The sequence below is a fragment of the Zingiber officinale genome, chromosome 9A, assembly GCF_018446385.1.
Source record: "Zingiber officinale cultivar Zhangliang chromosome 9A, Zo_v1.1, whole genome shotgun sequence".
Lineage (NCBI taxonomy): Eukaryota > Viridiplantae > Streptophyta > Magnoliopsida > Zingiberales > Zingiberaceae > Zingiber > Zingiber officinale.
The window spans coordinates 458,209-471,977 of NC_056002.1; the positions used below are offsets into that span (position 1 = coordinate 458,209).

At 35.3% G+C, this 13,769-nt stretch overlaps 2 protein-coding genes across 4 annotated transcripts; both read left to right on the forward strand.

Annotated features, from left to right (window-relative positions):
* The first annotated feature begins 2,627 nt into the window (after positions 1-2,627).
* On the forward strand, positions 2,628-10,108 carry LOC122020392 (HBS1-like protein). 3 transcript variants are annotated; one of them, XM_042578310.1, is made up of 11 exons: positions 2,628-2,901; positions 4,186-4,301; positions 4,462-4,608; positions 4,764-4,892; positions 5,967-6,277; positions 6,375-6,485; positions 6,629-7,119; positions 8,155-8,320; positions 9,252-9,491; positions 9,587-9,721; positions 9,793-10,108. In XM_042578310.1, exons 2-11 carry the CDS (start codon positions 4,190-4,192, stop codon positions 9,922-9,924), a joined length of 1,974 nt encoding a protein of 657 aa, XP_042434244.1. In that variant the 5' UTR covers positions 2,628-2,901; positions 4,186-4,189; the 3' UTR covers positions 9,925-10,108. The 3 variants fall into 3 exon arrangements, with proteins under 3 accessions (XP_042434244.1, XP_042434245.1, XP_042434246.1); XM_042578311.1 differs by having other exon boundaries at positions 2,628-2,896; XM_042578312.1 differs by lacking the exons at positions 2,628-2,901; positions 4,186-4,301 and having other exon boundaries at positions 4,697-4,892.
* Positions 10,109-10,314: 206 nt separating this feature from the next.
* On the forward strand, positions 10,315-11,092 carry LOC122021935 (ferredoxin-thioredoxin reductase, variable chain-like). The gene has a single exon (XM_042580124.1). It carries the CDS (start codon positions 10,416-10,418, stop codon positions 10,890-10,892), a length of 477 nt encoding a protein of 158 aa, XP_042436058.1. The 5' UTR covers positions 10,315-10,415; the 3' UTR covers positions 10,893-11,092.
* Positions 11,093-13,769: the final 2,677 nt, after the last annotated feature.

Sequence of the window (13,769 nt, forward strand, 5' to 3'; positions counted from 1 at the left end):
ATTATTATTCATTGTTAAAAAAATTTAATTTGCCAAATTTAATGAGATGTACACTGCAGTTTGTACGAGACCGTTATATTAATCCAAAATTATTTTAAATTCATATCCCTGATAAAATTAAAATTTTCTATCAAAGTTAATAACAACAAAAGAAGGAAGATGATTGAAGAACTTATTTCTATTTTTGTATCAATCATGTTCGTATAAAACAAAATCTTATAAAAACACGAAATATTGCTAAAAGAGGATAAAAATCAATCGATGGGATCGCGGTGGACGGCCATGCATAATTCAGAACGGAGGAAGCCGTCGGACACAAAAAGAGATTGCGTGGCCGTATGAAGTTGTTATAGTTTACTCAGCAACAGCTGACTCGCCAAAATTAACAACGGACGATCCGACAGGAGTTGATCCATCCCTATCCTTCTCAGACTAGATCGCATATCTTTTAAACGAAGAAACTACTGAGTTCGGTAAATTCGACCACGATTGTAAGAAAAGAAGAAAAAAAATCCCTAGCTCGGCATATTAAAAATCAAATAAGCCAAAAAGAAAATCAATTTTCTCTATATAGTTCTTCTTGGAAACTATATATTTACACGAACAGATAAGCAACCGATCGAGTTATATAACTCACCATTATCCTACTCAGCTGGATGCATCTTAAGCAACGGCGGCTTGGGATTTAGATAGTCAACGTCACGTCCAGAATCCACCTCCCTTTCGGCGGACAAGACGCCCTTCACCATCGTCACCGCGGAAAAGTCAACGGCAAGCTCACCGTCCTCCCACCTCATCTACACCCTAAAATCCTATTTTTTATATATATATAAAAATAAATATTAAACTTTGATAATTTTGCTCCCATGTAATTTACTCGAATCCATTTAATTGTGAATAGTGCTATACTAATCTCCTATCCTTATATAATTATTGCGGATTAATTAAGCACTAAAGAGTTAATTACATATATCTTGGAGCTGAGCATGATGTATATATTTCATCAAGTACTATAACTCTCATTTTATAAATAAAGTAAAGACGTGTACTTAGTCCTTGCGTTGCTTGTTGATTAATTAACATAATAGCATGGGATTGGTGGCACCATTAATGGTAATGCATGGAGATGATGATTAGGGCTGACAAATAATTAATTATAATTGGGTATTAATTAACTTTATCCAACTCGTTGTTCTGTCTTGATGCTAGGCTAGGCTATAGGGTGATGAGATGATCTATAGGTCGAGCTCAGCATGAAAGTCTAATTTAATGAATATTTATTAACATGGAGTGAAGTTGGATCAATACGTACGTTAAAAGGATGTATCTATTCTCGTTCGAATTGAAGCATTGATCGAGTTGTTCTTTATTATCTAAACCTAACTAATCCATATTAAAAAAAGCATCTATGAAATAATTTGGGTCAAAATTATATAATAATCTTAACTAATCCATGATAATGATAAGAAGCTAAAGTATCGATTTTCTATTAAATACTTTAGTAGTTATGTTAAATTGATATTATTGTATTTTGTTAGTCCTCTGGAAGTTAAAAAATAAACTCAAATTAGCATATCGTTGTACCTATTTTCAGTTTTTAACGATTTTTAAAACTATTTAATATTTTTAAAGGAGTTAATTTATATATAAAGCACACTGATACTTAAAGCATCTCTAATAACAACCGGGCTCCTCTGGAGTACAATTCCTAATTCGTTCTTGGACCCAGAGTTATTAATAGGTAAAATTTTATGGACCCTATTTGTATAATAGGTGAGATCCATGAGATCCTATCTATGAATGAAATGATCCGTCTTCTGAATCAGAAAGTGCGGTCCAGAAAATTCGAATTTCTCTAATAAGGGATATTTAGAGAGAATATTTTTTTAAATATCCTCCTCTTTAATACCTATCATTGAATGAGATATTTATATGATGAATTAGAAATCATCGGGTATAAATTTATATTCTTTGATTTTTCTTTTGTAGTGCCTATCAAAAAGTGGGCTACCATTTAATTTCTTTATGTTTTCTGTTTTAAAAAAATTAATTAACATTTTTAGATTTTTTATTGGGAGCGGAAAAAAAATAATCAAAATCGAATGTTGGAAAATCAAAACTGAATGTTGGAAATTGAAGATATAATTAATTTATATAGTTTATTTTATTTGCTCATTATTTATTTTATTAATTATAATTTATAATTTCTATGGTTTATAGTTATGTATTTTATTAATTTAATATAATTTATATTTTTGTAATTCAATTTTGAATTTGTAAAATATTTGTATTGTATGAAGTAGTATTTTTTTTAAAAAAATTTGTATGTGTTCTATTGTATTTTTATAAGTCAATAAAATGTTCGTGAGATGTAAATATTTAGTTGTTGAGATATTTTATTATGAAATTAGAGATATTGAAGAGTGAATATTTAATGGATGAGATTATAAATATTTAATTAATGGAATATTTGAGAATTCCAAAATTGATCCCAAGATATATTGTTCCAATCGACGGGGCTTTTAGGATGCAAATAACGTTAGTATATATTACTATCATAAAAACTATGGCCCAAAACAATGGGCCGGCCTGTTAAAATCCGCTGATGTTCTCATGATACTGAAAACCCGAATCTAAAACATCGCTTCGGTGCAGGGATTCGGCGGGTGCTTCCCTTTCTCTTCTCCCCCACCTTTGCCTGCGCCCGTCGACGTCCTCCTGCGTTAGCTCCTCCACCCGCCACGGGCTTCCCCCCCGCCGTATTTATCCTTTTCTCGTCGTCGCGGCCCCGCAGTTCTCGCGATTGCTCCAGATCGAGCCGGTTCCTGTCCCATTCTTCTATCCATTGCCACTGTCTGCGTTCTTAAAGTGGAACCGGCTCTGACGATTCTTCCTGGCAAGGTTCCTCTCCACTCTGTTATCATGTTTCCACCTATTTTTCTTTAAATCCTTTTGCGCTCCTCTTTGGCGATATTTCTTCATTCATTTTCATCTCTGTTAAAAAAAAAGATGATTTTTTTTTTGAACTCTTTAGCTTTGAAACACGAGATTTTTGTCAGTTGCTAATGCAGGTCATGCTATAATTACTCTTCAATTTGTTTCAAGTGGAAGTTAGTGATCTTATGTTTTGCACTTAGTCTGCTTAAGTGCGATTTGAGTGTGCTGCATGGTGTAAGCCTTTCAGTTGCATAGGTATAAAATTAGCAAATTTCAGGAATACAGTCGTACATTCGCAGTGTCTTTGGATAGATTACTATCTGTTGCTTAATGTGTACCATTATGAGGTTATTCAACGAATTCATATTCCTTAGCACCAAACTGAGAAAAACTAATTTTAAAATAGTCTCTGTTCGGAGAATCAATTGTCTATAGAACATAATTGGTATTTGAAAGTCATGAGCTCCTCCGAAACGTGGTTTGCCATGTTCCATGTTGTTGAACCAGTGCCAAATTTCATTTTTATCATGCTTATTGAAAGATTTGAGTTTTATATCTGTCTTTTTATTCCGGAAAACATGGCGGTCTATTTCCTGATTTTTGAAAATTTGAAGAGTCAGTTATCTTATAAGATATATTCCCTATAGAATTCCTTGTTCCCTTTCTCTGGCATTTGAGGGTTTTGCTCTAACTATCCTCTTTACCTGAAGAGTTGCTTTGTAAGAATGTGGGTTGTAGCTACCTTCTTGAATCCCCTTCCCTAACAAAGATAAAAGACTGACAAACACCTCTGGTACTGTCTAAATGGTGACGGTCATTTTTCGTATCAACTTGTTGGTCAAGTTATTTTTTGGTGCTCCTCGTCTCATGCACATTTACTGATGTTCTACTAATACTAATAAGACTTGACTTTTTTTATTCTACCTTGTATTATATATTTGTATCCATAATGGAGGTATCTTAAGATGTTTTCGGTAAGTGTTAAGGGTGAATTAAACCATTTGTCTCTACTTAAATAGAAGCTTAGTGTACCTTTTAACACTCATCTTCTGTTCAGAATGGAAGTAAAAGCACTTCTTTTTCATCCCCTTTTTGGGAGTGTTATCATTGGTAGAGTTTATGAATAGTTCCTTCCTTGAACTTCCATTGGTAGTATATTTGTTTTTTTTTTTGCTTCAATGGATCAATAACATTCTTTCACCAGTTAATTTGCTTATTAATATTAGATCCCTTGAATTTATCTTTCAGGGAAATGCCTCGAAAAGTCAGTTATGGGCTTGATTATGATGATGACTATGGAACTTATGATGACTATGATTATGAGCATGAAGTAAAAGTTGATGGGTATGATGACTATGAAGATAGTAAGTGATATTCTTTCCCTTGTTGGTTTGTGTCAATTTGATGCAGTTCATTAAGCAATCGTTTTTGTGTTATTTTGCCATGGCTTTGCATTTTGCTGCTAACTATCTCTTAAATCTTCTAATATTTCTTTTTTGGTTTACACATTACTCCCTGGAACAGATGTTACATCTAAGCCTGGTAAGGATGGCAGTAAGCATGGAATCTGGCAATGTCCAATTTGTTCATATGACAATGATGAAAGTTCATTTTGTTGTGACATATGTGGCGCTATTTATGTCTATTCTTCCACTCATGGCAAACAAAAAGGTGTGTTAAAGTTTTCGAATTAAATAGATTTGTATATGCCATGAGCTTGCATATATATGCATGAACTTGTATGATTCTGTGCTTCAAGATAAGGCGATTACAAAGGCTTGTGGAAGATATTACTATATTATTCACAGAGTATATTCTTTGCCCAGTAAATCCTGCAACCAAAGATACGGGAGCATCTGCAATATCCAAGTCTCATGCACAAATATATGTGGCACCCAGAACTAATAATCTTGTTGATGAGTTTAAAAGCAGAAAACCCAATTTGTATGAGCAAGGTATCATATCGTACATTTTAATGCTGCCAATGATGTTTGACATTACAAAAGTTTCTGGTATAGGTTGCTCAGAGCTTTATATCATGTGCAACTGCTCTTCTAAACTAATATAAAGAATGCTGGAATTTGATCTTTTTGCGACAAGCAATCAATGTTTTTATGGATCATCAATAGGTTAATAGAGTACATTCTTTTCATGATTTTGTCTTGTGCTAGTCATTCTTTGCATGTTATGGTCTTGTGTTAGATGAGATGCTGTTCAGAAGGTGAGGAACACTGAGCCATTATTCGAGCTGCGAAACACCAAAGCAATGTACTACATAAGAAATTATTAATCCAAAGAATTCTTTTGCTAGAATTTGTTCCTGAATCATATCACTGCATCTTTCTTTGAAATCTGCTTCACCTCTTTGAAAGTAACTGAGATAGTTAATATATTATTTTGAATATCACAATATCTTGAGTCGAGTCCATAAATAAAGGCCTATAGTGAATTTATCATGCAATCTTTCTGGAGCAAAAACTGTCAACTCCTTCGAGCATGCTCTTCCTTCTTTACTCTCCTCTCTCTGTCTTTCTCTCTGCTTTGTCTTCCATCTTCTTCATCTTTCACTTTTCTGTTCACTGAGATCTCTCTCTGCTATATTCTTCTCTCTCACCCTTTTGCACTCTCTTCTCTTGTTCATCTTTGTAGTCCCTTCTCTTTACTTCTCTTTTGTAATTATGCATCTCTTTGTCTCTCCTTTTTAACCTTCCCTTCTGTCTTGCTTCTCTCTAATTGTCTTACACTATTAGTCTCACGTAGTTTGATACCTTAGCTCCATATTATCATACATCAAATAATATGCTCTAAGAGTATTTTAGCTGTTCTATATTGCTTATTTTCTTTATCATCTGCATATCATATAATATCTTGATTATCTTTTCAAGTTTGCTATTTTGGTATTTACCCTAGCAACATGAAATCTGTTATTCTATCTGTAATTGTTTTGGTAGTTGGATTTTTATTATCCTTCCACAATTTGCATCAGCTTTACTAAATTAACATCTTGAAGTTTTTTCTGGTTCACATAGGACGACCAGAGTATAGAAGGGGAGAATCCAACAGTAAAGGGAAGGAGGCTCAAGTATTATCTTCAGATAATGAAATGCTTGTGCCTTCTGTTCATGGGTCAAAAGTAAGTAGCGACTGTGAAAGTGAGAGCAGTCATTCCAGGGAGAATATGAATCTAACAGCACCACTGAGCAGTAATCTAAACCAGTTAAAGTTGGGTAAACATCCCATTCGTAACAAAAAGGTGAATTCAGAGACCAAGTACCAACCCGAGGAATGGATGTTAATGGAGAAAGAACCAGAAATTCTGAAGCAATTAAATCTCGCAATTGTGAGAAACTGATTCTTAAGCCCGAGCATGGTTTTTTCCACTGATTGTTTATCTTACCTTTTTTTTTTGCCATGAAATTAATTAATAAATTTACAAGGTTGGTCATGTGGACTCTGGAAAATCTACCTTATCTGGAAGATTGCTACATCTTTTGGGAAAAGTCTCTAAGAAAGAAATGCATAAATATGAAAAAGAGGCTAAAGAAAAGGTATATCTACGATGCATATATATGTATATATACTAGATGCTAACATTGATGTGTGCCCATAATTCATATATCCCTCTGTTCCTGCTACTACTATCCTTTTTTCCTACAAATTCAGAAGATAATCAGGCCATTATTTATTGCAGGGAAAAGGTTCATTTGCTTATGCATGGGCAATGGATGAGAGCACTGAAGAGAGGGAAAGGGGAGTGACCATGACTGTTGCTGTTGCATACTTTGACTCCAAGAAGTATCATGTTGTTTTACTTGACTCTCCTGGTCACAAAGATTTTGTACCAAATATGATTTCAGGTGCGGCACAAGCTGATGCAGCCGTTCTCGTTGTGGATGCATCGACTGGTTCCTTTGAGGCAGGTATGGATGGTTATGGTATTGGACAAACAAGGGAGCATGCTCAACTGGTTAGAAGTTTTGGTGTTGAGCAAATCATTGTCGCTGTTAATAAGATGGATGTTGTGGGGTATTCTAAGGAAAGATTTGATTTTATAAAATCACAACTTGGTGCATTTCTTCGTTCCTGTGGTTTCAAGGATTCCTCTATCATTTGGGTTCCTCTTAGTGCAGTAGAAAACCAGAATCTGGTTACAACCTCTGCTGATGTTAGGTTATCTTCCTGGTAAGATTAGTATCATTTATTTGCTCGTAAATTGCGATTAAAAATTGAATCTTTAAAATTAAGTTCTTTGAATATTTTAGTATATGCAGGAAAATGAGGCAAATAATCTTGGGCTATATGTGGGAAAATATTGTCTTCCATCATTCTTACCATACTTTGTTGGGGTTGTACTGTATGTTGCTTGATAAAGGAAAAAAAAGGAGGAAGAGAATGCACCTTGAGATCATTTGCATATGCAATATTTTTTGTGGATATAGAACTAATAATTCCGTTGGCAATTTGCTAAAGCGGATCTAATATATCTTTCTACCTTAAAGTACAAACAAATTGTATTTGATTAAAGAAAAAATATTTTGGAGATCTATGATGCACTCCAATAAGGAAGTGGCATGCTTTTTGAAGCAACTACGTAAGCAGTTAATGAAAACAAATAATAGGACCATTTTTAAGTATCCATAAAGGACACTTGAGTGCTGCCTCATCTAGTATATAGGAAGGGTGATAATGATGCGCATATGCTTAAAAAGATGCATAAATGTACTATCTGTAGCATCCTTTACCTTTTAGATAATTTCCAAGACTCCATTAAACACATTTCAATTCTGCCTCTTCATGTGTTCAGGAAGGGTGATAATAATGCTTGTTTGCTCAAAATGCTGCTTAGATGTAGAGTATGCTCAAATATCTATTCAGCTTGTAGTTCTTGCGACACAACTTGTGTTTTATTAATTTCACTACTAGTTTTCACATCTTTAGTTTAGAGGGGTGGTGGTTATATATTAGGGATTAAAATTTAAGATAGCCATGCAATTTACAGTACTATTATTATCTTGGTGGGTCTTCCATGTATATGTGCAATATCAGCAATTATTCTCATACATTTTTATGGTTATTGGCATTGAATAGTAAATCACCAAAATGTTGATAATAGTAGACTTATTTCAATTCTGAAGGCCTTAATAATCTGTGCCTTCTTATGTATGCACATTGAAAACCCGTTCTTAAATTTTTTGTAACTAAAAAAAGTTGACACAGGTGTCAAGGGGTTTGTCTGTTAGATGCAATAGATTCATTGCAAACACCTTTGAGGGATGTGTCAAAGTCTCTTATTCTTCCTATATGTGATGTTGTCAAGACCTCTATGGGGCAGGTTGCAGCTTGTGGAAAATTGGAGACTGGGGCTATCCGTAATGGTTCAAAGGTAAAATTTGGGCACTGCTTACCATTAATTGCAAAATCTACTTTGGTCTACTTAATGCACACACATATTATTAGTTTCCATGTAGGTTAACTATTAGAATGCCTAATTGATGTTGCCATGTATACTTTAAAAAATTAGGTTGCTGCATTTGACATTGACTCAACAATTTACCTATTCGTTAAACTTGGAACTAAACACTTTAGAGTAGGTTTGACTTGTATATGATGATTACTTCCGGAAATGGTAAGGCTGCTGAGTTGCTCCATTTGCGAACTGCATGAAAGTTTCTAAGTGCTGAAACGGCCTTTTTGCTATTCAAGGGAAAGGCTATGTGCATTGACCCGTTCTAGACTCCATATGGTGGGAACCTTGTGCACTTACTCCAACCTTATTGCAAAATATCCATTTATGATTTTGATTATATATATTTATCATAAATTAGTGGGTTTGCTGTTGACTCAGATCACCAACATGGCAAGTCCATCTGGTTTGCTGCTATCTTACTAACTATGAAACATTTCATAGACTATTAGTTTACTACTTAAATCTTCTTGGAAATAAACAAAAAAAGGATGAAGTATAAAACTGAACATTTGTTTTCATTTACTCTTCCTGCATAAAGTGAATAATAAAAGGTTTCATGAAAAAAAAAACTAATTGAAATTAGGCGTAGGCGATTTTATTTTGTATATTGTAATCTCATAATCCTGTATTCCCGCTATATTTGTCATCGATATATTTCCTCTTATGAAAAAGTTCTAAAGGTGTAAACAGCAAGTTCATTCTGAAGTTGTCCCACAAATCTACATCACACATATCGATCTTCAACTATGCATGATTGTTTTGTGCATCTAGTAGTGTGCTGCTAATTTTTAATATAATGATTTTTGTGATTGACAATTCGCTATGGGATAATTGGTCTTCTGTGCAGGTTCTGGTTATGCCTATAGGAGCGCTAGCAGCAGTGCGGTCCATCGAGCGAGACTCAATCAGCTGCAATTTGGCAAGAGCTGGTGATCATATAGCTGTCACCTTACAAGCTATCGAGACTGGCCATGTTTTAGCTGGTGGAGTGCTCTGTCATCCTGATTATCCAGTGCAAGTGGCTACTTGTTTGGAGCTAAAGATACTTGTCTTGGACATTCCAACACCGATTCTAGTTGGATCTCAGGTCTGACTTTGAAACCTAATACATTTGTCCAACCTCGGTCGACAAATTACCACCCCTCATCTTTGGAGAGATTAAAACAAAATAGGTTCATACAGGTTGAATTCCATATACATCACGCAAAAGTGGCTGGAAGGGTGTCGAAGATGGTAGCGTTGCTGGACCAGAAAACTGGAAAAGTTTCCAAAACAGCACCGCGCATCCTCAAGGGAAAACAAAGTGCCATCATAGAGGTAAAACCATGTCGCCTATCTATTAAGATTTCAGTGCTATATCTGGCTGCTCTACTTGGTTGTCTTTGCAGGTGCGACTGGATGGAGCTGTATGCGCGGAGGAGTTCTCGAAATCTAAAGCCCTCGGAAGGACATTCCTAAGGTCATCAGGAACTACAATTGCAGTCGGCATTGTGACTCGGATAGTCGAGCGCAAGTCGTAGGCTCGAGGCATCAAAGCAAGGTCATGTTCCTAGGCTACTTGTACATTATTTAGAGTTTACTACCATGTCTAGATTCACCTTTCTAGTGAGTGTGATTATGAATTTTGTTTCGATATTTGTTAAAATGCATACAGATAAGAATCAAACGATCTTATTTCTTAATTCACTTATGAGTTTGTGTTAATCACCTTTTTACTGAGATATAAAATAATATTTGATTTAATTGTATATTTTAAAAATGACTTTAGAAGAGGTGAGATTAATTGCTTTTTTAAAAATGCAGTTGTATGACGTAAAAAATAAGTATTATTTTTTTTTTAAAAAAATAATTCATCCAAATTTAGCAAAATGTCTCTAAAACTATCCGCGCGTGCCGACCACTTGTTAGTTAAAACTCCTGGGCCAACCATCGGATCGCCTAAAATTGTGGAGCTCTTTGCTTATCCCTTCTCCGCCCGCTCTTGTCCAGATTCGAGATCGGATTCCCGATAATGCCGACGCCGGCGACCGCCGCAGCCGCTGCCCTCTCCCCGTCGCTCTTCCTCCAGTCCCTCTCCTCCGCCGCTACAATCGCCCCTCTTTCTCGCCCCTCTTTGTTCCGCCCCTGCCCCACCGCGACCATCCTCCCTTTTAGGGCTAGACTCCGTGTCACGTGCCAGACCGTCCTCTCCGCTGACGTCTCTTCTTCTGCCGAAATAGAGGAAGAGGAGCAGCTGGCGGCGGCTAAGATCGGGAAAAGGGTTCGCGTCATCGTGCCGCTGAAGGTTTACCACGTGCAGAAGGCTCCGGGCCTGGATCTCAACGGCCTGGAAGGGGTGATCAAGCAGTATGTCGGGGTTTGGAAAGGGAAAAGGATCTCCGCCAATCTCCCATTCAAGATTGAGTTCCAAATCGAGGTCGAAGGGCAACCCCGCCCGGTCAAGTTCATCTCTCATCTCAAGGAGGATGAGTTCGAGTACGTGGATTGAGCCCGGGATGTGTCTTTCGGTTTTAAGATGGAGATTTCAGATTCGCGAGAAGGAAGATGCTTTGGTGTAACTGGCAAATACTTTAGCTTTAGCTTTATCATGATACAGTGAAAATATTATCCTGTAAATTGTGAATTAGGATGCTGAAAGTGAAAAATTGAAAAGGTGAGCTACATGATGCCGTGAAGTAAGTTTCTAAATTTTCTCCGTCTTTCCTCTTGGACTGCTAATAAATAGTAGTTTACTTGTTGTGTGATTGGATCCACATAATATGTGTTTTCTATGACTTACATCCGTTGTTTTAATTCCTCCCCTCGCCTATGATTGAGATATTATTTTGGCTGGTAAAGAGAGGTTTCTTTCACTCATTTTTTTAATGGATTCTTACTTAATATTTATCCTATTGGAATGTGTATTTATTCAATGACAAGGGCCTGAATGTGTTACTATAAATACCTTGATTGTGGTATCGCAAAGCAATCTGTTTGGATTGCAGTTATCCTTGTTATACCCTGTAATTTGCATTGGAATGGTATCTTCTTGTCAGGAAAAATGTGTTTTATAGTGTAAAATTCCTGTTGGTTCATTTGGGAAAAATTTTCAAGTTTGTACTTAGAGAACTTGCTACATCGAACACTGCGCTGCCTAATCTTTTGAAAATGTACGAGCAAGGAAAACCAAAGAAACTTCTTTCATTTTGTCCCTCAACTATAAAGAAAGCATGTTACAATCAACAACATGGTTAAATGCATAGTGAAAACTTTGATGCCATAAAATGCAAATGTACAGTGGATCTTCATGTGTGATGATATCAATCATTCTTATGAGCTAAATCTGCTTTTATATTGACTATTCTAGAATTGTCCAACCATTCTACTTGAGGATCTCCCGAGACTATCAAGGAAGTACTTAGCATATATGACTCCTTGTTGAGAAAGATTTCTGGTTGTAATGGAATTAATGAGGAACTCTCTAATTTTCGAACAACATGCAATAGTGCATTAATGTTTAAGTGGATCCTTATGTAAGTATTTATTGAAGAAATTTTAAGACTGCTTCTACAAATATACATTTGAACAAGGAGGAAGGACTTCAAATGGCTAATCACTGTTATCTGTCCTGGAAGTTACCATGTTTTAGTCACAGCTGACTAAATCTTATTGCCTCACAAGTATTGATCTTTAATTTTCTAGATCATGTAGTTTGAGAATTTAGTTTGATTTCTTATTATTTAAATATTCTTCTTTATCATGATATTCTCTGGAGGTTTCCTTTAGAAACTGCGTTCGATCAAATTTACTTGCCATCCTACTATTTCCTTTATATTTTCTATCAATAAATGATTGTCTAGATGGTATGCTACTATGCTTATGCATTCATGTTCATATCAACAATGACAACGTCAACAACAACAACAAGCATGGATTCTTTGGCAAACATTCTAATATTTTTTCTTTTTCTTTTTCTTTTTGAGTCTTCTATCATCAGGATACTCATTCCGACTTTTTGTTAAGTGATGGTCTCCACTATCTGCTTATCATATTTCGTCTTTGATATTGTTGTCATTAGACCTAATTAGTTTTGGATTTTGGCATCTTTTGTTATCCTCTTGATAGTCGTCAATACTAATTTTAGTCATCAGGTTTACACATGATGAAATGCACTTCTAGCAAAGATGGATGCTGACATGTTAAAATGCTTGGCTTGCATTTACAGTTTTTTGCTTTGCTCAGAAACATCACATTGCTGGAAGTTTGTCATCATGTTCATGTGACATTTTAGTTCCTGCACATGTAGGTTCGAAGCTTCTTCCCTAATAATAGACAATTCACACTTGTTTCAAGCTGTTGCTTATGCTGATTCATGATTTTTTTGAACCAGTTTTTCATCTATATGACTTGCCTGAATACCTGTTCCATAACACTGCTTGATAACGACGAAAACACGAACTGTATCGATGTTTTCACTGTTAGCTGCGCTGTAAGAAAACAATGGTTTCAAAGTTTAGATTAGTTCTTCCAGTTCGTTGATTGATTTGCAAGCAAATTGGCAGGAGATACGTTGGAGCAAGTAAAACAGCCAATCATTTGCTTCCGTCGCTGCGAGCTTAAAAATAAAATTCGGAACATGTCCAGAGAATTTTCTTTTTTGTTTTCTTATTTGCGAGGATCGATAGTCGTATCTACCATAATGGATTTTTAAGATCTAATCAAGTTTCACCCGTGGGATTTTGGCAAACTGACTTAGTCGAAAAAAATTCACCAAACATTACACGAATTTTGGTCATGGTCAACTAATAAATTTTAGTCAAATCCAATCTTGCAGCTCGTCACGTTACCTAGCCTACGACAATATCATGGTCACATGTAGGGTTGTAAACAAGTCGAGTCGAGTTTTGAGATGGTTAAATTTATTTGATAAGGTAATTAAGTTGAGTTTAAAATGAATCAAACTTTTGAAATGAATATTCAAACTTGACTTGGTTTATTTTTTATGAGCTTGAGCTTGTTTGAAACTTATTTTGAGCTTGGTTCGTTTAGATGATATCAAGCTCTCAATTCAAACTTAACTTGAGTTTGGTTCAAGCTTGGTTTGAGTTTGGTTCGAGCTTGGTTTGAGCTTGGTTCGTTTTGATATTATCAAGCTCTCAATTCAAACTTATTTGATTGTTTGAAACTTTTAATTATTTGATTCGTTATTGAGCTTGATAATTTAAATTTATTTATTTATTTATTTATTTTATTTTATTGTTTATTTAACATATTGAAAAGAGTTTTATTAATGAATGTAGTTGGTGAATATTATTCATGAACGTTAACGAACTGAACACATATATGTTCAAGTTTGTTTATTTAACTTAACGAGCTGTTCAAGTTT

Bases quoted from the DNA above. Each gene is read 5' to 3' on its own strand.
- LOC122020392 (XM_042578310.1), top strand. From the start codon at position 4,190: ATGCCTCGAAAAGTCAGTTATGGGCTTGATTATGATGATGACTATGGA. The intron at 4,609-4,763 runs GTGTGTTAAAGT...TTCTTTGCCCAG, and splicing joins CACTCATGGCAAACAAAAAG to TAAATCCTGCAACCAAAGAT. The intron at 6,486-6,628 runs GTATATCTACGA...TATTTATTGCAG, and splicing joins AAAAAGAGGCTAAAGAAAAG to GGAAAAGGTTCATTTGCTTA.
- LOC122021935 (XM_042580124.1), top strand. From the start codon at position 10,416: ATGCCGACGCCGGCGACCGCCGCAGCCGCTGCCCTCTCCCCGTCGCTC.